Raw genomic sequence first — 23,145 nt, 5'->3', positions numbered from 1 at the left:
CGTGCCCGAGCACTGAGAGAGCCCGGCTCCTATCCCAGCCTCGGACGCGTCCACCTCCACTATGAACGCCAAAGAGGGATCCGGATGAGCCAGCACGGGAGCCGAGGTAAACAGAGCCTTCAGGTGACCAAAAGCCCTGTCCGCCTCAGCCGACCACTGCAGCCGCACCGGTCCCCCCTTCAGCAGTGAGGTAATGGGAGCTGCTACCTGACCAAAACCCCGGATAAACCTCCGGTAGTAGTTGGCAAACCCTAGAAACCGCTGCACTTCCTTTACCATGGTGGGAGTCGGCCAATTACACACGGCTGAAATGCGGTCACTCTCCATCTCCACCCCTGACGGGGAAATGCGGTACCCTAGGAAGGAGACGGACTGTTGGAAGAACAGACATTTCTCAGCCTTGACGTACAGGTCATGCTCCAACAGTCGACCAAGCACCCTGCGCACCAGGGACACATGCTCGGCGCGTGCAGCGGAGTATATAAGAATGTCGTCGATATACACCACTACACCCTGCCCGTGCAGGTCCCGGAAAATCTCGTCAACAAAGGCCTGGAAGACTGATGGAGCATTCGTCAACCAGTACGGCATGACGAGGTACTCATAGTGCCCCGAGGTGGTACTAAATGCCGTCTTCCACTCGTCCCCCTCCCGGATACGCACCAGGTTGTAAGCGCTCCTGAGATCCAATTTTGTGAAGAAGCGCCCCCCGTGCATTGACTCGATCGCACTGGCGATGAGAGGCAGCAGTGATCTGTTTGATACCTCGATAGTCAATACACGGGTGCAGACCTCCATCCTTCTTCTTCACTGCCTGCTGCCTCGAATCCATGAGGAACCTCCCCAGCACCGACCAGCAGTGTGCCCTCTGTGGCCACAGATGGTGCAGGGAATGGCCCCTCCTCCGGTCGCCCTAAGCGCAGCACCTCCCAGCTCCAGGGGTGTCAAAGCGGAGATGCTGGGGAATGGAACTGACAGGCCCCGATCCGGACGTCCACGGGTAGCCAGCAGGTTGTCCAGCCGGATGGACAGGTCCACCAGCTGGTCCAACGTGAGGGTGGTGTCTCGGCAGGCCAACTCCCGACGGACGTCCTCGCGCAGACTGCACCGGTAGTGATCGATCAGGGCCCAGTCGTTCCATCCCGCGCTGGCGGCCAGGGTCCGGAAGTCCAAAGCGAAATCCTGTGCGCTCCTTGTCCCCTGCCTCAGGTGGAACAGACGTTCACCTGCGTAATGGTCCTCCTTCACTCCATACGGCGTTGGCCCACTCCAGGGCTTTGCCTGAGAGGCAGGAGACGAGGGCGGACACGCTCTCACGTTCCGAAGGAGCCGGGTGGACGGTCGCCAGGTAGAGCCCCAACTGGAGTAGGAACCCCTGGCATCCGGCAGCCGTCCCATCATACTCCCTCGGGAGCGCGAGCTAAATCCCGCTGGGACCGGGTGAAGGAGGGGTGGACAGTGGGGCCTGCTATAGTGGGGCTGGTGGAGGCGCTGGACGACCTCCTCCTCTCTCCCAGCGATCCATCGTTTGCAGCAAGCGATCCATGGCGGTGCCCAGAAGTTGCAACATGGTCGCGTGCTGCTGGACGTGCTCCTCTACTGCCACAGGGAGGGCGTCTGCTCCTGCTGACTCCATTCAGGTGAGTAATTCTGTAATGCGGTCTGTGTATAGCTGATGTAGAGGAGTCAGGCGCAGGCCAGCAGATATGAGTAAATAAACGTAATTTACTCAAAATATACAAATGCAATACAAAAATGAGAGCCCACAATAACGGACCGTACTATATACAAACAATTACTCACAAACAGACATGGGGGAACAGAGGGTTAAATAATGAACAAGTAATTGGGGAATTGAAACCAGGTGTGTAAGACAAAGACAAAACAAATGGAAAATGAAAAGTGGATCGGCGATGGCTAGAAGGCCGGTGACGTCGACCGCCGAACGCCGCCCGAACAAGGAGAGGGACCGACTTCGGCGGAAGTCATGATAATCAGACTGTTAAACAGCCATCACTAACATAGAGAGGCTGCTGCCAACATACAGAGTCAAATCTCTGGCCACTTAAATAAACAGACTTAATAAAGATATCACTAGTCACTAAAATAACGCCACTTTAATAATGTTTACATATCCTACATTACTCATCTCATATGTATATGCTGTATTCTACACCATCTACTGCATCTTGCCTATGCCGCATGCCATCGCTCATCCATATTCTTATTCATCCCTTTACATTTGTTTGTATTTGTGTGTATAAGGTAGTTGTTGTGAATTTGTTAGATTACTTGTTAGATTTTCCTGCATAGTCGGAACTAGAAGCACAAGCTTTTCACTACACTCGCATTAACCACTGCTAACCATGTGTATGTGACCAATAACATTTGATTTAATTTGAATGCAGAAAACATTAATAGACAATATATTTGTGATTTACATCTCTCCCTGGAACTAACAAAATGTAGTTGTTGTTCTGTGACATCTTCCTTTTGGAAATGGATCCCCTTTAGTTATCCTCTTTCTCTATCTACATTTTGAGTCAGTTTAGCAATATACAAGAGAGCTGTGGGTTGCAGCCCACATATTTGCGGTGCTTCACAGTTCAAATGACTCCAGAACAAAGTAAACACTCCAGATGTTAACAAGGTAATTGTGTGTGATTTATAAAGCTATTCAGGCTTTCCTCTGAGCACAAAGAATTCTCTCTACCTAACCTAAGAAAAATATTGTATACTCTACCCAAAAGCAATTTTCTGCCTTATCAAGCAAGAACTTCACAAGTAAGAACAAGAATGATAATTTTGTGCTGTGTGTGTACCAAAAAATGCATTAGCTTGTGTTGTTTACAGGGCCCAATATTTAAAATTAAAAAAAGACACAAGAGGCTTTGCAGACGCTGATGACAGCTTTTAGGACAGACAGAATGGGTAGGATAAAGCATTGTGAGAAAGAGGTACATGGCTGCATAACAACAAGATTATCGTTCAAAGGATTCTCCTAAGCATCACCAAGTGGCAAATGCTTTCTTCCACCATCAGACCTTTGCTACCCTTCGAAGAACCGAACATAACATAATTTTTTTTATTGTATTGTATTAATTTCCCATTTCTGTGTCTCCCCTGGAAAAACATGAGCTGATCTCAGTATTAGATTGCTGAATCATTTCTTCCATCATAACATATTAGTAAGTTGAAGAGTTTTTCTCAACATGCAAACATGATGTAGCTTGACAAAAAAAGGTTGGTACAGTATGTCAAAAGCACATTAAATGAGCCAAGGTAATGTCTGCTAAATGCATTACATGATTACAACACATTTCACAATATCACTGTTAATAGTTAACACTTTAGGTAATCTCTGGTGAACAGATCTATCTAAGAAGGAATTACATTTTTAAAAAAAGATTCACCTGTATTTAACCAGGTAGGCCAGTTGAGAACAAGTTCTCATTTACAACTGCGACCTGGCCAAGAAAAATCAAAGCAGTGCGACACAAACAACAACACAGAGTTACACATAGAATAAACAGATGCACAGTCAATAACACAATAGAAAGTCTATATACAGTGTGTGCAAATGAAGTAAGATTAGGGAGGTAAGGCAATAAATAGGCCATAGTGGCGAAATAATTACAATTTAGCAATTAAACACTGGAGTGATAGATGTGCAGAAGATGAATATGCAAGTAGAGATACTGAGGTGCAAAGGAGCAAAAAAATGTACAATATGGGGATGAGGTAGTTGGGTGGGCTATTTACAGATGGGCTATGTACAGGTGCAATTATCTGTAAGCTGCTCTGACAGCTGATGCTTAAAGTTAGTAAGGGAGATATGAGTCTCCAGCTTTAGTGATTTTTGCAATTCGTTCCAGTCATTGGCAGCAGAGAACTGTAAGGAAAGGCGGCCAATGGAGGAGTTGGCTTTGGGGGTGACCAGTGAAATATACCTGCTGGAGCGCGTGCTACGGGTGGATGCTGCTATGGTGACCAGTGAGCTGAGATAAGGCGGGGCTTTACCTAGCAAAGACTTATAGATGACCTGGTGCCAGTGGGTTTGGCAACAAAAATATGAAGCGAGAGCCAGCCAACGAGAGCATACAGGTCGCAGTGGTGGGTAGTAGATGGGGCTTTGGTGACAAAACGGATGGCACTGTGATAGACTGCATCCAATTTGCTGAGTAGAGTGTTGGAGGCTATTTTGTAAATGACATCGCCGAAGTCAAGGATCGGTAGGATAGTCAGTTTTACGAGGGTATGTTTGGCAGGATGAGTGAAGGATGCTTTGTTGCGAAATAGGAAGCCGATTCTAGATTTAATTTTGGATTGGAGATGCTTGATGTGAGTCTGGAAGGAGAGTTTACAGTCTAACCAGACACCTGGGTATTTGTAGTTGTCCACATCTTCTAAGTCAGAACCGTCCAGAGTAGTGATGCTAGACGGGCGGGCAGGTGCCGGCAGCGATCAGTTGATGAGCATGCATTTAGTTTTACTTGCATTTCAGAGCAGTTGGAGGCCATGGAAGGAGAGTTGTATGGCATTGAAGCTCATCTAGAGGTTTGTTAACACAGTGTCCAAAGAAGGGCCAGAAGTATACAGAATGGTGTCGTCTGTGTAGAGGTGGATCAGAGAATCACAGCAAGAGCGACATCATTGATGTATACAGAGAAAAGAGTCGGCCCAAGAATTGAACCCTGTGGCACCCCCATAGAGACTGCCAGAGGTCCGGACAACAGGCCCTCCGATTTGACACACTGAATTCTGTCTGAGAAGTAGTTGGTGATCCAGGCGAGGCAGTCATTTGAGAGAGCAAGGAAGTTGAGTCTGCCGATAAGAATGCGGTGGTTGACAGAGTTGAAAGCCTTGTCCAGGTCGATGAATACGGCTGCACAGTATTGTCTTTTATCGATGGCGGTTATGATATTGTTGTACTTTTTAGCTGTACTAAAAATGTGATGTGTGGGCAAACGAGCAGCAGTATTTCCAGTGTTTGGGTTTTTCATGACTGGTTATTTGGACAAATGCCCGTAACTTTCAAAGACAGTGGGAATGTTTTGATGCATGTTTTGGTTATGAAATAAACATAGCTCCATCAACCGAAGCCTTTGTCCATACACTATATCTCATATAATGTTTCTGTGTTTTACAGGGGCTCATATTCAGTTCCTCAACTTTTCCTCCGAAGACAACCATGATTTTTTAGAGGTGCGAAATGGGCCGCAGCACAGCAGCTCTCTGATTGGACAGTTTAGCGGAAGTCAGCTGCCGCCCAACCTGCTGAGTACAACACATGAGACCGTGATTCACTTCTACAGTGACCACTCTGAAAACAGGCAGGGATTCAAACTGGCCTACCAAGGTGAGCTGTACTTCATTTTTATCCACCATGTCTAGCATGGTTTCTCCTCACCTAAAAGAGCTTGGTTTGTATTGGTTTCAATTGACAATTTTGTTGGCGCTAGGCTTGGATGTTGTTTTGGGGCATTTGTGTTAAATCTGGGAAAGAATCTATGGGAATGTCTGATGTGAAATCCTTATTGATACTGTTTTTATCTATATTTTGTTGATATGCTCTAGCTTTCTTTTTAGGATGATTCAAGGTTAAATACAAAATAGATGAAATGTCAGCTTCAAGGACTTAAGTACCTGTCAGTTAAATTATCTGAGAATCTGCCCTCTCAGGATCATTGAGAGGTTACTCCGTTATGTTGCTTCTCCCGCCTGGAAAAAGCATTCAGAATCAATGGAGAGCGTCATTTAGATGTTGAGTGCACTTTGATGTTATGGGGCTATTTTGCTTCCACTGGTCCTGGGGTTCTTGTTAAGGTCAATGGCAACTGTAGATGTTGAGTGCATGGCTTCCACTTTTCAAGAGATAACCCTGTGTGTTGTCTTCTTCCACATATAGGCCAGAGGGTTCATATCCTGGCTTTTCCTCTTCTCCTCTTACCAAAAAAACCACCACATCTCATTTAACAATTGCTCTCTCATTGTACGCAAAAAGAAATGTGAACTTGATCGTCAATTTCCAGCACTGTCAAGCTTCAATAGATTTTTGGAGTAACGTTGCTGTAACGTTGCTGTATTTTTTTAGGTTGAAACAGAAAAGTTTATTGGTTTCCTGGCGTCCATTCTTTGTTGTTGGCATTATGCTTGAAATAGACATGTCATAGTGACATTTTGTGAAAATGTGTCTGACAGGTGTCATGTGTGTTCCAGTACTGTCTCAAAAGGTTAAGTGGGATGGGTCACCTGTGGGCTGTGGACGATAGTCCACATAATTTGTTTGAACATTTCTTGAAATATGTTTTATTTTGTTGTGATGTATGTGCATTCCTGTTATAAGAAATATGTATTTTTATTGCACAAGCTTGTAACCCCACTTTTTTTCTGACTTTCTCTCTTGCATTTTAGCATATGAATTGCAGAATTGCCAAGACCCTACTCCATTCCCTAACGGATATATTATTAATAATGACTACAATGCTGGCCAGTCAATCACTTTTGAGTGCTTTCCTGGATACGTTCTGATTGGACATCCTGTGCTCACATGCCAACATGGAATCAACAGAAAATGGAATCATCCCTTTCCCCATTGTGAGGGTGAGCATGGGTTAATATTATACATAACAGATATTTTAACAAAAGCATCAATGGCTCTTTGCTTTATTTATCAAACTATTTTAGAATGTATTTGTTAGGACGTTTTTATCAGCCCTATACTAGATGTTATTATATAACCCTCGTAATACTGTTGTGAAGTTCGGTTCTGTTATACTGTATGAAAAAAGGCAGCGTTTCCCAAAACTGCCTCTCATATTACTGCCTTTGAAAACTGCTCCAGTTGAGACCCACACTACTGGGACATGTGCTAAATTTCTTCTGCATTGAGCAGTGTACGAGCTGGCAAAGGCTTACTCAATCAATACCTGCAAAGATTTCTCAGAGCTGTCCCTCATTCAACGACACCTTTCAGCGTCATTGTATTGTGTTTTGGAGGTGTATTTGGTAAATTGGGTTCTTGTTGAAGTCATCACTGCATCCCTTTTGGGTTCAAAGTTGTGCAGGATTGACTAATCCTAGATACCAGGGAAAGAGACACTTACCATGATAGTATAACACAGTATGGGGTTTGCTCTGTTGTCAAAACTGCTCTCGTGATTGCTGCTCATAATATTTAATCTACAAGTAATACAGTGTACAGATATTTTAAATTAAGGTTCAATTGGTGAAGAAATGCTCTTCAGTTGTTAGCAGACAAATAACACCAATCTACTTAACATCAATTCCTACTATATGCTCTACGTTTAGCAGACAGTTTTATCCAGAGCAACTTACAGTACTGAGTGGATACATGTAATACTTTTTCCCCCTGTTCTGGTCCGCCGTGGGAATCGAACCCACAACCCTGGCGTTTCATGCATCACACTCTACCAACTGAGCTACATGGGACATACCCTCTGTGATGATACCGCTTCGTCTTGTCTTCTACTGCAGCTCCATGTGGCTACAATATGACAGCTCAGAATGGCACCATATTCTCGCCCCAGTACCCAAATGAGTACCCTAACTCACAGGACTGTACCTGGCTTATCACCGTGCCACATGGACATGGCATTTACATCAACTTCACCCTGCTTCAGACGGAGCCTGTCACAGATTACATTGCTGTATGGTAAGGGATTAATGGTTTCTCACAAGCCCCATCAGTTCATAATTGGCTGATATGTCTTTTACTGTGAAGAACCATGTACTTCACAGCACAAACGAGCAGGTTGACGTTTATTGGGATGAGTCTTGTCCTGGAGGCAGAGCTGAGCGATTTCCGCTAGATGGGGCAGCTGCAAAGTCAAAATTGGCTGTATTGTAAAAATTCCAGAAAAATAGCTTTTTGGTCTTAATTTCAGGTTAGGGTTAAAACTCAGTGTGGTTAAGGTTAGGTTTAGGTTTAAAAATCAGATTTTATGACTTTGTGGTTGTGACAGCTAGTGACCACCCACTGGGCACAGACGTCAGTTCAACGTCTAGTTTTGTTTTGTTTTATATTTAGTTGATTTGTCAATGAACATGAATTCAACGTGCAAATCCAATTAGTTTTCCACATTGATTCATCGTCATCAAATTATTTTTTGGTGTTGAAATGACATGGAAACAATGCTGATTCAGCCAGTTTTTGCCCAGTGGGCGCTCTGCGGAGCTGCCTCCAGAACAAGGTTCATGACGAAAACGCTAACCTTGCACAGGAAAACCCAGAGTTATACTGTAAATACAGCAAGACAGGAAACAAATCAACATAGTGCCTTTTTATTCCTTTTACTAGTGAAGATGAACTTGAAGGTCACAATATAATAAGTACATGCCATGGTTTAATCTGCAGCACCCGAGAGTGGATTAAAACGATGTATTTCAATGGGTAAAATACACACTTTCTGCCACAATACAGCCCTCTGTGAGTTATATGGATTATTCATCTTCAGAAGCCATTAAAAGAGGCCAGTAGTCTGTAAAGTCATCATTTTTTGCTGTTTTCATTCAACACTGTCTGTAATGTAATGGTTTTTATATGAACGTCAGCACAAATCTTGCTATAGATTTGAGAGCAAATCAATTCAACCAAGCCACACTGAAATTCTGGACATTATTGCAATGTTTAATGTGTGTGTTATAAATGTAATGCACTTTCAATGTCTTCTGGCCTCTTCCAGGGATGGCCCTGAGCAGAGCTACCCACAGCTTGGGATTTTCAGTGGTAATACAGCGCTAGAATCAGCCTACAGTTCTTTCAATCAGGTCCTTATCAAGTTTCACAGTGACTTCTCCACAAGTGGATTCTTTGTCCTCAATTTCCATGGTCAGTTTCTCTTCCAAATAAAAAAATGTTGTAGCTAAAATGCAATGCATACTGTTACTGCTAAAGCTTGCTGATTCCCTGTTTCGAAAGTATTTCAGAAATAAAGTTGTAATATCTCATGGTTTTACTTTGTGACCGGTTGAATGTGGTCAATTGTCCTCTAACAGATTGTATTTATATATACAGTTGAAGTCGGAAGTTTACATACACTTAGGTTGGAGTCATTAAAACTTGTTTTTCAACCACTCCACAAATTTCTTGTGAACAAACTATAGTTTTGGCAAGTCGGTTAGGACATCTACTTCGTGCATGACACAAGTCATTTTTCCAACAATTGTTTACAGACAGATTATTTCACTTATAATTCACTGCATCACAATTCCAGTGGGTCAGAAGTTTCCATACACTAAGTTGACTGTGCCTTTCAAAAGACCTCAGAAAAGACCTCAGAAAAAAATGTGTAGACCTCCACAAGTCTGGTTCATCCTTGGGAGCAATTTCCAAATGCCTGAAGGCACCACATTCATCTGTACAAACAATAGTACGCAAGTATAAACACCATGGGACCACGCAGCCATCATACCGCTCAGGAAGGAGACGCGTTCTGTCTCCTGGAGATGAGCTTTGGTGCGAAAAGTGCAAATCAACCCCAGAACAACAGCAAAGGACCTTGTGAAGATGCTGGAGGAAACAGGCACAAAAGTATCTATATCCACAGTAAAACGAGTCCTATATCGACATAACCTGAAAGGCAAGGACAAAGCCACTGCTCTAAAACCGCCATAAAAAAGCCAGACTACGGTTTGCAACTGCACATGGGGACAAAGATCGTGCTTTTTGGAGAAATGTCCTCTGGTCTGATGAAACAAAAATAGAACTGTTTGGCCCTAATGACCATCATTATGTTTGGAGGGAAAAGGGGGAGGCTTGCAAGCCGAAGAAAACCATCCCAACCATGAAGCACGGGGGTGGCAGAATCATGTTGTGGGGGTGCTTTGCTGCAGGAGGGTCCAGTGCACTTCACAAAATAGATGGCATCATGAGGCAGGAAAATTATGTGGATATATTGAAGCAACATCTCAATACACCAGTCAGGAAGTTAAAGCTTGGTCGCAAATGGGTCTTCCAAATGGACAATGACCCCAAGCATACTTCCACAGTTGTGGCAAAATGGCTTCAGGACAACAGTCAAGGTATTGGAGTGGCCATCACAAAGCCCTGACCTCAATCCTACAGAAAATTTGTGGGCAGGACTGAAAAAGCGTGTGTGAGCAAGGAGGCCTACAAACATGACACCAACTCTGTCAGGAGGAATGGGCCAAAACTCACCCAACTTATTGTGGGAAGCTTGTGGAAGGCTACCCGAAACATTTGACCCAAGTTAAACTATTTAAAGGCAATGATACCGAATACTAATTGAGTGTATGTAAACTTCTGATCCACTGGGAATGTGATGAAAGAAATAAAAGCTGAAATAAATCATTCTCTCTACTATTATTCTGACATTTCACATTCTTAAAATAAAGTGGTGATCCTAACTGACCTAAGACAGGAAATTTTTACTAGGATTAAATATCAGGAATTGTGAAAAACTGAGTTTAAATGTATTTGGCTAAGTTGTATGTAAACTTCCAACTTCAACTGTATATGCCCATCCCTTTATCTTGTGTGATTTCTTTGTTTTTTATGTTTGTCAGATAGATGAAATGATAGAATACGTATCCATAAGTATAGTATACTGTGGATTATGTGATTTTGGCAAATTACTTATGAATTGTTTCTCTCATCCAGCCTATCGTCTGAAGAAATGCCCACCTCCACCAACAGTGGAAGAAGCTGAAATAGTATACGAAGATCAAGATTATGAAATAGGTACGTTTGTACCAGAGATGGTCAACACTGGGTTATATAATTCAACACAGAGTTGCAGTGGGACGTCAGACAGTGACCCGCTACATGATTCAGTTTAAACATGCTCCTATGTGACTTTGAATCAAAGAGGTATACCATGCTGGAGTGTGAACCTTTATTTGAAATGATCTTGGACAACCATGTTAGGGGTATATAGCAGACTGTTATGTAATATAGCTGTTGGTATTGTATCGAGAGACATAAACTTAATATCCAATGTAGGTTTCCATCAGACGTTGATGATGTCACAGCTGCTATAAGACGTATGAAATAATTATTTTGTCCAGGAGACGTTGTGAAGTATCGCTGCTTCCCTGGATTTACCCTGGTAGGCAACAGTGAGCTTACCTGTAAACTTAACTCTCATCTCCAGTTTGAGAGTCCTCCGCCTACTTGTGAAGGTAAGAGAATGTTCTGACCTTTTCTGATTATTTTATTTATTATTCCATTTATAACAGGAGGTGAACTTTCAGCTCATATACTTCCAGTTATTTGCTTTTACAAGCGTATCAGTTTACCTGCCTGTTTTTTTTTTAAATCTGACGTTCTACCCTTGTTTCTTTGTATCCTTCTGATGACTCCTTTATACGACACTATTACTAGACATTGTTCCAAGGTGTGCATCAGCCTGTTAAAAAACAAAGTGCAGCTAGAGTGTAGCTAGAGTCTCTGTGACTCTTTGAAATCGAAGCTCTGACTGAAAGTGAGTCACAGATTGAATGGCTTATGAATGGTGGACATATAATTTCTAATTATAGTGCCAATGTGATGACACAGATGGAAGGCAGCAGTATGGTTCCATTAGCAGAGCACAAAGTACATTTTCTGGGGAGATATGGAGATAAGCGCAGCAGAGTTTCCTTAAATGTTGTAATTCCGTAATGCAGCTATGGTCCATTCGGTTTGTTTTCATTATCATTTGCCCACAGGGTAGAAGAGAACAGGACAATGGAAAATGCCTTCACATTATTTCTTGCCATAGATCACTAACCCTGAGCTCATTTGGATTTAGCAACCTGGAGAAGCTCAAGAGAAGAACAGTTGAGGTGATAAAGATGTGTACTGTAGCAGTAACTAACTATTTCTCATTTGTCTGCATGTGTGTGTTGTGCGTTTAGCCCAGTGTCCTGCAAATGAAGAACGCTCCTCCTCATCAGGAGTTATCCTTAGTCCAGGTTTCCCTAAAAACTACCCCAACTCTCAGACCTGCTCCTGGGTCATCAGGGTTCAACCTGCGTACACTATCTCCATCTTCGTGGAGATGTTTCAGAGTGAGAAGCAGTTCGACGAACTTGAGATCTTTGACGGTAATTTCCTCTTCCAACAGCCAAATAAGTCATATGCATGTTTTATTTTGTTTGTTCTAAAATGTTTATGCCATGTCAGAGATGATTTAATGTTCAAATGCCTTACAACAAGCACTGTCATTTGTGAGTGTTACTTTTGCTCTGTTAGGACCATCTGGCCAGAGCCCTTTGCTGGTGGCCCTTAGTGGAAATCACTCCACACAGTTAAACTTTACAAGCAAGACCAACCACCTTTACCTGAGATGGTCCACTGATCATGCAACCAGCAAAAGAGGATTCAGAATCCGCTACACAGGTTTGTAGTGCATAACAATATGTTTCAGTTTGTGATAAGGCTTTAATGCCCATGTGCTGTGGGCATGTCTATTTCTACTAATGCATCATCATTCGTATGTTTCATAACAGACACCAAATGAAACATTTGAATTACAGGACATTCAAAAAGTGGGACAGCGCCATAGCCTTTTTTTCTCTTGTATGGGTGTCAGAGAAGCTTAGACACCAGCCTCTGTCCTCTGAGGCAGTTGCTTTGGATCCAATGTAGGTCAAAGAGTGTGAGGCAGTCAGACTTTTACAAGTTAGCCCTCATTAGACTGTATACCTGCAGGGATCCTTTTGCAAGTCCTCCATAATAGAGGTCAAAGATCCGATAATGAATTTGGCTGAATAACCGCCATGTCCGGTGCCTCAAACCGACATTTCCACCAATGACCAAACATGATATATAGCTCACAAAGCCCGGTGGCAATGATTACTCTCCATTTCTTCTCTCTTCTTTTCTCTCCCTCTGCCTTTTCTGTTGCTTTTCTTCTCTCAATTCATTTTAGTCGATAATTTTGCCGTTCCAGCCCCTGTGCTGGTTATTATTCCAGTTTGTTTCCACATGTTTCCCCATTTATTCAATTTGCCATCCCTTGTGCGAAAAAAATGACTCGGTAAAAAAATTGTTACATTGCATTGAGGCCTGACGTGTCAGAATGAGTGATGGTTTCTGAAGGCTTCAGAGTGGCTACCTCGGTGCTGTCAAACTATGTAAAAGTATTTTTAAATAATGCATGGATGTTGAACACAGACAGGGTAATACACCTCCGTTTGATCTTTACAAAACTGCTTTGGGAGTGAAGAAGTCTTTACCCAGCCAAGGGATTTTTCCCTTCGTCTTAAACAGTCCATTGGTCTTTCATCAAAGTAAATAAGAATGATGCCTGGAGTTTTAACATGAGGTCTAATCACCTAGAACCTAGACTTAACCATTTAGTACTAGTCATCTGGTGGATGGATTTAATCTAATGTTATACTAATATAAGGTAATATAAAGTACTAATGTATATCTAGTGTATATCGTTAATCATTTAGGAGGAATGGTATAGAAAACACTTAAATTGCTCCTTTCTTTTCAATTTAGCTCCTTATTGTAGCATTAACGACCCACCTGGAAATGGAGGAGTGCTTAACCGAACAAGAGAGATCCCAGGAAGCAATCTGCACTACTATTGTTATGCTGGCTACAGACTAGTGGGGCCCAGAAATTCCACCTGCCGGTTACATCCGAATGGACTGTATCATTGGGATACCCCAGCTCCACTATGTCAAGGTAATGCAGAACAGCGAATGGCATTTACAGACTCGAGGGGGATTCACTTTAATGTCTGGTGAAAGTCTTGCAAATGTGATTGGGCTCCCTCTTGTCACAATGTTGACATGTGTTTGTGGAATTGTGATTCATTGTCTATTTATTTTTCTCCTTGGTCTTCAACATAGTAGGCTACAATTCATGAATATTTCTTAATATCATAGAAAATATCTTAATGAATAGATTCTGAGAAGTCTTTTAACAAACTTTATTCAGAAATATATAATCATCGATGGTGATGTAACTGACCCTTTCTGCATTGTGTTCACTAGTGTGACAGCCCATTGCTGTAATGAGATGTATATTTGCATAAAGGAATAGAGTCTAAGATGGAGCTAATTACTTCTGGGGGTTTTATCTTTAATGCCTGTTTGCGATAGAGCATGCAAGACAATTATCTATTTTAAAGGTACAAAGGAAACTGTGTCCACTCATTTGTGGTAAACTACAGGTGGGTAACTAGTGAACAAAACAAGATAGCTGTTTGTTATCCTCACTAAACCTGATAGGAAATTATCATTTGATATGATGAGATCGTCTGTTCCATTTGCACGGTATTATAAACATGGTATTCGAACGGTAAGCGTGGGTTTAAGCAAGTGAATGCCACAATCTTCAACGGTAAATATCTGGTTTCCATTGTACTCTAATAGTTGGTACATACTAACAGCATAGGTACATACTTTGCTTACTTCCTCTTTATCCCTCCCATTTGAGACACAAGGCCACTATAGTCAGAACACTCCTGTGATGAGAAGTGTCCATAGTGTCTACTAATTATGTGCCATAATTTCTGTAAGTGCTGAGAGTAATCCATTCAGCTGTTCTTAAGGTCATGGAGAGGCAGTGGAGGATTCTGGCTTCTCTGTTTAATCAAATCAAATGTTATTAGTCACATGTGCCGAACAACAACATTACAGTGAAATGCTTACGTATGAGCCCCTAACCAACAATGCAGTTTAACAAAAAATAAGAGTAAGAATAAGAAATAAAAGTAACACGTAGTTAAAGAGCAACAGTAAAATAACAATAGCGAGACTATACACAGGGGGGTACCGGTACAAAGTCAATGTGCGGGGGGCACCGGTTAGTTGAGTTATTAAAGTAACTATGCATATGTAACAGTATAACTTTAGTCCGTCCCCTCGCCCCGACCCGGGCGCGAACCAGGGATCCTCTGCACACATCAACAACAGTCACCCACGAAGCATCGTTACCCATCGCTCCACAAAAGCCGCGGCCCTTGAAGAGCAAGGGGAACCACTACTTCAAGGTCTCAAAGCGATTGACGTCACCGATTGAAACACTATTAGCGCGCACCACCGCTAACTAGCTATCCATTTCGCATCGGTTACACATAGACGATAACCACAGAGAGTAGCAGCGGTGTAAAGGGGGGGGGGCAATGCAAATAGTCTGGGTAGCCATTTGATTAGATGTTCTGGAGTCTTATATCTTGGGGGTAGAAGCTGTTTAGAAGCCTCTTGGACCTAGACTTGGCACTCCGGTACCGCTTGCCGTACGGTAGCAGACAGAATAGTCTATGACTAAGGTGGCTGGAGTCTTTGACAATTTTTAGAGCCATCCTCTGACACCGCCTGGTGTAGAGGTCCTGGATGGCAGGAAGCTTGGTCCCAGTTATGTACTGGGCTGTATGCACTACTTGGTGTGCTTGGACCATGTTAGTTTGTTGGTGATGTGGACAGCAAGGAACTTGAAGCTCTCAACCTGCTCCACTAATCCAACTTAAACGTAAGGTTGTCATCAAATTCGACAAGAAAACAGCCTAATTGGTCCCACTGATTTTACTGGAACTATGAAGACATCTACTAGCTTGAATTGTTCTCAAAATATGTTGCTTTGTTGCTTTTGTAGATGTTGCTTTGGAAGATGAAATTCTGATTTGAATAAACAGTTGCAGGTTGAGAAATGATCGTTTGATGAGAGTATAATTTTTATATTTTCATATCTTTCCATTGGCAGCTATATCTTGTGGAATCCCTCAGTCTCCTGCCAATGGTTCATTCCATGGTTTCCAGTACACAGTAGGAAGCAAAGTTAACTACCAGTGCAATGAAGGGTACAGGATGGAGACAAGTTTCTCCACGAGCGCCATCTGTCTGGAGGAGGGGACATGGAGCAATGCTGCACACCCACCTCTTTGTTTACGTGAGAAAAATAACCCTTTGTTTCTATGCCAACGGTATGTTAAAATCGCCTGCCTCATTGAGCCACTGCAGTCAATGCATGTCTCATTAACATCCTCCTTAGAGAGTAATTTGGAGCAGGTAACGGGTGAGCAATAATGACTAGATTTTTGCGGTTAAGCACTCACACAAAAGAAATGGTAGGATGCAACCCCGCCTCCTCAGGCCTGCATTACCAGAAACACTCTCAGCAATCATATTTAAGTCATTTTGGGACATGACTGTTTAAATGACATGTTCATACTACAATGAGTGGGATTTATGTGAATATAAGATATATATATAACAAATATTTTTATGCTCATTATACTTTCTGATTTGCTTTGGCATTTCTCAGTTTTATTAATAGAATGTAATACTATGTATATACTGTAGGACAAAGACCGATAATGTACACATCACAAGACTTTTAGAATATCAAATCACTAAAGTTGGAGAACGTAAAGGAAATTGAGATTATCTTTCTCTGTCATGTCTGTATTTTTGAGTGTGTTCAGAATGAAGGCCAGGGTCACAGTATTCCATTAACTCTGGCCTATTCTCTCTCCCCTCACAGCGATCCACTGCCCTAACATTGAGAGCGTGCTCTCAGAACACATGGTGTGGCGGCTGATCTCAGGGTCGCTGAATGAATTTGGAGCTCAGATAATGCTGAGCTGCACTCCTGGCTTCTACCTCGGAGGACAGAGGACAATCAAGTGCTTAGCTAATGGAACCTGGGCTGGAATTGAGGAGAAGTCTACCTGCAAGAGTAAGATACATACTGTGCATGTACCACAAGGCTGCAGTGCTTAGAGTAATAGAAAATAAAATTTAAGTAATTTAGCAGATGTTCTTATCCAGAGCAACTGACAGTAGTGAGTGCATACATTTTCATATATATTTTTGAATACTGGTCCCCAGTGGGAATCGAACACACAACCATGGCTTTGTAAGCACCATGCTCTATCAACTGAGCTACACGGGAAAGATTATAATTTGTAAGAATGGAGTGCAAAATACTTGACATTTCGAGTATGAATAGTACCTTTTTCTAATTACTGAGAGCAATTTCATTGTCTGACCGGGGCTGTAATTCAGACTGGCAGTTAATAAATCTGAAATCCTCCGTGCCTCTTTGTGGCTCCCAGTGTATTTCTGGACCGTAACATGTATAATCCCCAGGATTTGGTGTAGTAGCTGGGAAGTCATAAGGCAGTATCCAAACTTGCTATTCGTTTTGATCACAGCTCTACCTATTTCCTCTACTTAAACATGTTGTGTAAACAACTGCAGTGGTGATGAAGTAATCATGGAAAATAGCCTCTGCCTAATTAGTGGTCAGAGGGAGAATGTAAATATTTTGATTAGCGGGGACTTAATATTTAATGTGTTTACATGCCATTGTGGACATGCAAAGGCACATTGGCCTTGGCTTTGATTGGGTGCATCCAGGAGTCCCTGGTGTGTTTTCTGATCATTCCCTGGGTACCTCCTTACGGGGAAGACATGCATTATGCTCAGGGATGGAATCTAAGGATTTTGGGCACTGGCCAGCTGGGCTAATAGAATAGACCATTATTTTTACTAGCCTGGGTCCAAACTCTGTCATGTGAAACTTAAAAAGAAAACATTTTACTAGCTGGTGGGTTAGTTTGGAAAATGTTCTGATAGCCTGGTCAGAAAAGTACTAGCCTCGGGCTAGCAGGATAGCTTCATTTCCATCCTTGATATGCTGCATGAGTACTCATTTTCATCAATAGCCAATGTCCTTACATACTGTAATGTTTAGTGCCTCCTTTCTATTATGTGGTGAACCAGACTGTATGTGAATTTAAAGATGGTGAATGCACAATGACAAACAAACAAGCATACTGTTGCATTTGTTAGAATGGTCTGACAAAACAAAAAGGACAATATATAATGAATGTTAACATAACAGCCAGCAATGTGTGTTTACATAAGGTAGTTGGATATTTAAATGTATTGTAACATTTACAGGTAACTTGTGAGAGCTGAGTCAATCAGCTGCTGTAAGACACGACGTGCCACTTCCCCATTTAGTGTTTGAGTACAAATACACCAGTGGAGGCTGGTGGGAGGAGCAATGGGAGGATGGGCTCATTGTAATGCCTGAAATGGAATCAAGGGAATGGAGTCAAACGTGGTTTCCATATGTTTGATAGGTTTGATATTCCAGCCTTTACAATGAACCCATCCTCCTATAGCTCCTCCCAACAGCCTCCACTGAAATACACAATTCTCTGCATGCCTTTCATTCAGGGATATCTAGTCATTGTAGATCAAAATGCTCCACTAATCAGTCCTTATTGTGGAATTTGTTTCCACTCAGGCACAGTGGCGTGCAACCAAGTATAACTCAGTCTCTGATTGTCTGTGTCACTTCCAGTTATCTCGTGTGGGGACCTCCCCTCTCCTCCCTATGGCAACAAGATAGGAACCCTGACTACATTTGGCGCCACAGCGATCTTCATGTGTAATACGGGATACACACTGGTGGGGTCACATGTGAGGGAATGTGGGGTCAACGGGCTCTGGAGCGGAGTGGAAACCAAATGTCTTGGTACAGTAGAATTTTTTTCTTTTAATGATTAAGATTTCTGTCTTTTCTCATCCTGGACGAGCTCCAAAATTGTATCATCCTGGATGTCCCTCAATGTTATGATCTTGGACGAACACCAAATGGGGTAGAGCACCTTTATGGTTTTCAAATCATTATGCCAGAAACACATTAAGATTCCTCAGGTTATAGTTGATCCACTTCAAACTCTTGAAGGTCAACCTCTTTAAGGTAATTTCGCTTCAATTACCAGTGTCCAAATTTGATGTAGGGTAGGCAACTTCTTATACTGACCATTCTATAATTAGATTTAATCTGACCCCAGCAGTCAACTCCAAAATGTCAGTAAAAAATGAAGATATATACTGTACCACCAACATTATTATCAATTAGATTATCGATCAGATAAAATGATTGAGGCAGTTCTCACCACAAAGACATGAATTATCAGGGGAGAAAAGGATACAATGTTTTCATATGTCAAAGTGCCAAATGGTTATTACAGTCCTGAGACCATTTCAAAGGTGTGTTAGGGAATAGAAAGAAATTTTGCATCACAAATGTACTCTTTCATGCCAATCCACACTGTCTCAACTATTTCAAGTATCATCTAAGAACTGAAAATAAGATGCAGGTATCTGGTTTATTCTCCCTTCTAGCTGGCCACTGTGACTCCCCTGATCCAATCATCAACGGTCACATAAGTGGTGGTGGCTCCAGTTATCGTGACACTGTTGTCTACCAATGCAACCTTGGCTTTCGCCTTATTGGAACATCGGTTCGGATCTGTCAACAAGACCACAGATGGTCCGGACAAGCTCCTGTTTGTGTTTGTAAGTGGATAAACTTAAGTTTTGTTATTGCCTTCATCAATTCTTCCTTAATGATCAGAGATTTACAGGAATTCTCAACCTTTGAATCACCATCACTAATAATTGTGTAAAACAATTTTTGCTCTCTCTTGGCTACCTCTACTTTCTTCAAAGCCATTACCTGTGGTCACCCTGGAAACCCAGCAAATGGTCGAACTAACGGCAGTGAGTTCAACTTGAACGATGTGGTCAACTTCACCTGCAGCACAGGATATCTGTTGCATGGTGCCTCAAGAGCTCAGTGCAGGATGACTGGACAGTGGAGCAACCCTCTTCCAGTCTGTAGAGGTAAAACACAGTAACAAATACATTCAAAGCATTTCAGGTATATCCATTTCATTTTGTGGGTAGAGTGCATACTTTATTTTGTATTGATAGTTTGGGCATGTCGATGGCTCACAAAGCAAATACATTTTACTCATTGTGTATTAAAGTGGAACTGACAGCATTTGAACTACTTTGCAGATATAAAACAAACAACACATTCATAATATCAGTCTAAAATGCCCAGTTTATACTACAAAAGCAACTTTACAAGAGGTTTTAAAAATAGGTTATATATGACTCAACATTCCTTGAAGTACAGTAAGGTATTGTTGGCAGAATAGATGGATGCAATTCACTGCATGATTAATATAATTCACCAGAACATTTATGGTTATTCTAAAAAATATTGCTATCAGGTTGTAAATCACAGCTGACCTGGTACATTGTTTGCTGCCTCCATTCAGGATGCACTGTTTCAGTTTCAATGACTCAATATTCTGGACAAAAACAGATGAATGTAACTAAGACTGGGAATGTTGATACAATCAAACTAGCAAGGGCAATGATCACAAGTCAGTCATAACGTGGCTAATAGGCTAGCGTATCTATTTTTGTAGCAAGCTAAAAACACGGAGCCTAACGTTAGCAAGCTGCTAGGAGGATGTCATGCAATATCATTGGAGGAGTGGGTGAGTGACTGACTTTTTCCCCTCATATCGTTTTTCGGGGGCTATACACCGCTAAAGATGCAGGTGTCATTTGGTTAACTAGCAAGAACTTGAACGACTGTTGCGCAGTTAACATATATATCTCTTGCATTCATAAATTCACTCTCGTCTGAGTATGCCAGAGCGCAGAGTAACTGATGAATTTATGAACTCGCAACACCCGCTGAATATGCGCGGTGTCAGTAAACTTAGGCAAAAAAAGTAGCAGTTAGTCATGAACGCTCTAAATAGCATGTAAACAGCCTAACCAGCTCCGCTACGACGACCAAAATGGTCAGAGTGAGGTGTTCTCTCATTTGTGTCTGGAAGTATCTAACGTAAACTCGTACATCGCCTTGGTCCGTACAATTGCCCTTGTTTTAGCGCCCCTAAAACGTAATAGTTCCAGATCAACTGTAATGTCAATACCATTGTAAAGCACAATTTCTCCCCTTTCCAACAAAATCAATTACATGATCTAAACACTGCCCGTTTCTGCATAATTCAAGCAGGCAATGAGCCCCGTCGGGTCTTTTTAAAAATGGCTGGTGGGGAAGCGAAACTAATGCGTGATAGTGAGAAGGACAGATGTCGTGTGGGAAAATTGCTTTTTTCACTCGATCTGTCCAACTTATCACCTTATCGCCTCTAAAATGTAAATAAAACACTATAAAGAGTTGATATAATGTGTCATTACATACCTATTTGAAGGTTTGTGTCGAATTTGAATCAGGTTTTTAGGGCGGTGCTAAAGTGATCTTAGAAGTAAACAGCGGCTTTGAGAATGATGATCGCATGCAATGATGATGAAAAAAATGACTAGGTATCCCCCCCTTACCCCCGTCACTGTCCATTTCTTGTTTTTAAAGAGAGAGATTGTAAGACAGAAATAGTTGCTTTATGCGTGCTGTACGTTACGACATGACACGTCAAGATGTAACGGAGGGTCAGTTTTTTCAACTTTTCTCCAATACTATAGAGCCATTACCATGTCGATCAACGCTTGAATAGAAACCTAGTTCACACCCCCGATTTTGAAGTCAACACAGTCGCTACAGTCCCATTAGTTTTCTTTGTAGCCTCGTTTGAATGTCGTGGTTACGCACATTTGTACGGAATGGGGTGAGTTTCCGTTAGCTAGTAAGCTAGCCAATTTGCTTGGTTGGGACAAGAAAGATTGCATTGACAGGCAAGCTGCAGAAGGACCAGTAGGATATAATTTCCCATTGATTATCAATGGAATTTGAGTTTGAAGGTAGGCTTTGAAATACATCCACAGGTACACCTCCAATTGACTCAAATTATGTCAATTAGCCTATCAGGAGCTTCTAAAGCCATGACATCATTTTTTGGAATTTTCCAAGCTGTTTAAAGGCACAGTCAACTTTGTATATGTAAACTTCTGTCACACTGGAATTGTGATACAGTTGTATATAAGTGAAATAATGTCTGTAAAGAATTGTTGGAAAAATTACTTGTGTCATGCAGAAAGTAGATGTCCTAACCGACTTGCCAAAACTATAGTTTGTTAACAAGAAATTTGTGGAGTGGTTGAAAAATGAGTTTTAATGACTCCATCCTAAGTGTATGTAAACTTCCGACTTCAACTGTATTTGTATGACTAGAATAGTCCTCCATGCTGAAAAAGCAAGGGAAAATAAGGGGAAAAAAGTATATATATATTTTAAAAAAAATAGCCTTCTTCACCTGCCACAACAATGGTCAGTCACTCCTCCCTCCCTCAGACTGTTCAGTATTCCTACAGTATGTCAGTGTGTTCCCTGCTACCTCAGCCTGCAGTATTCCTACAGTATGTCAGTGTGTTCCCTGCTACCTCAGCCTGCAGTATTCCTACAGTATGTCAGTGTGTTCCCTGCTACCTCAGCCTGCAGTATTTCTACAGTATGTCACTGTGCTCCCTGCTACTGAGACACTGTTCAATTTTATTTTGTAAGCCACTCTGCACACCCACACCCTCACCCAGGGTTCCAACAAACACCTTTTTTCAAGAGGGTTACCTGAATAATGGTGTCTATTAAAGGCAAGGAACATGCCAATAGCAGGTGCCAATTATCAATTTTGGAGGGGTTTTTCCTACCTCTCTGTCCCTAGGGGTTTAATTGACTGCCAAGGCATTGGCAGCTGTCACTGAGGGAAAGCGATCTGTTTAGCTTCCCCTGGACATTAACTTTAGGCTGTTTTTTGTTGAAGGGCAATAGCTGAAAACAATGTTCAGCCAACTCTGAGGCAAGACGTACAGCTTGTTATTGTTACTGGGGCTTCCTGCCCTGCTGGTTTTAAGTGCAACTGGAGTAAATAAGGAATCTACATTTTTGTGACAAGTTAAACTAAACAGAAACTGCATATCAACCCACATGTATGACATTTCTACACAGTTATTAGAGTAAATGCATGTCAAATGCTATTGACTGTAGAGAATCTGTAGTTACAGTACATGAGAGAAGCTGTATATCTTAAAAAGCATGGATGGGTTGTTTTGAAATGAGTCGGAACTTGAACAGAAATCCTGCTATTCAAACTTTCCCATTGATTTCCCTTCTCTTCTCACTCTTGGGTTCACTGTCAGACTTTAAGCATGCGGATGGTTTTATCTTGCAGTGGTAAACTGCTCCGATCCAGGCTTCGTGGAGAATGCCATTCGTCACCCGCAGCAGCGCTTCCCCGAGAGCTTCAACTACAGAACCAGTGTGATGTATCACTGCAAGAGGGCCTTCTATCTGCTCGGCTCATCACTTCTCACCTGTCAGTCAAACGGCCTCTGGGACAGATCACTTCCTAAGTGCCTTTGTGAGTAATATGCTGGGATTGT

General features: G+C 42.1%; 1 protein-coding gene across 1 annotated transcript in view; it reads left to right on the top strand.

Annotated features, from left to right (window-relative positions):
* Window positions 1-23,145, top strand: part of LOC120029385 (CUB and sushi domain-containing protein 1-like) — a 328,206-nt gene that overhangs the window by 281,784 nt on the left and 23,277 nt on the right. The window contains 15 exon segments of the mRNA XM_038974609.1: window positions 5,150-5,359; window positions 6,415-6,603; window positions 7,498-7,675; window positions 8,706-8,851; window positions 10,643-10,723; window positions 11,050-11,163; window positions 11,881-12,069; window positions 12,218-12,364; window positions 13,475-13,663; window positions 15,686-15,871; window positions 16,466-16,660; window positions 18,299-18,472; window positions 19,129-19,302; window positions 19,456-19,629; window positions 22,935-23,123. Coding sequence (XP_038830537.1) covers window positions 5,150-5,359; window positions 6,415-6,603; window positions 7,498-7,675; window positions 8,706-8,851; window positions 10,643-10,723; window positions 11,050-11,163; window positions 11,881-12,069; window positions 12,218-12,364; window positions 13,475-13,663; window positions 15,686-15,871; window positions 16,466-16,660; window positions 18,299-18,472; window positions 19,129-19,302; window positions 19,456-19,629; window positions 22,935-23,123 — 2,535 coding nt within the window.

This window comes from Salvelinus namaycush, chromosome 35, assembly GCF_016432855.1.
Source record: "Salvelinus namaycush isolate Seneca chromosome 35, SaNama_1.0, whole genome shotgun sequence".
NCBI lineage: Eukaryota > Metazoa > Chordata > Actinopteri > Salmoniformes > Salmonidae > Salvelinus > Salvelinus namaycush.
The sequence above is the reverse complement of the archived record's forward strand: the minus strand, read 5'-3'. Positions and strand labels throughout refer to the sequence as shown.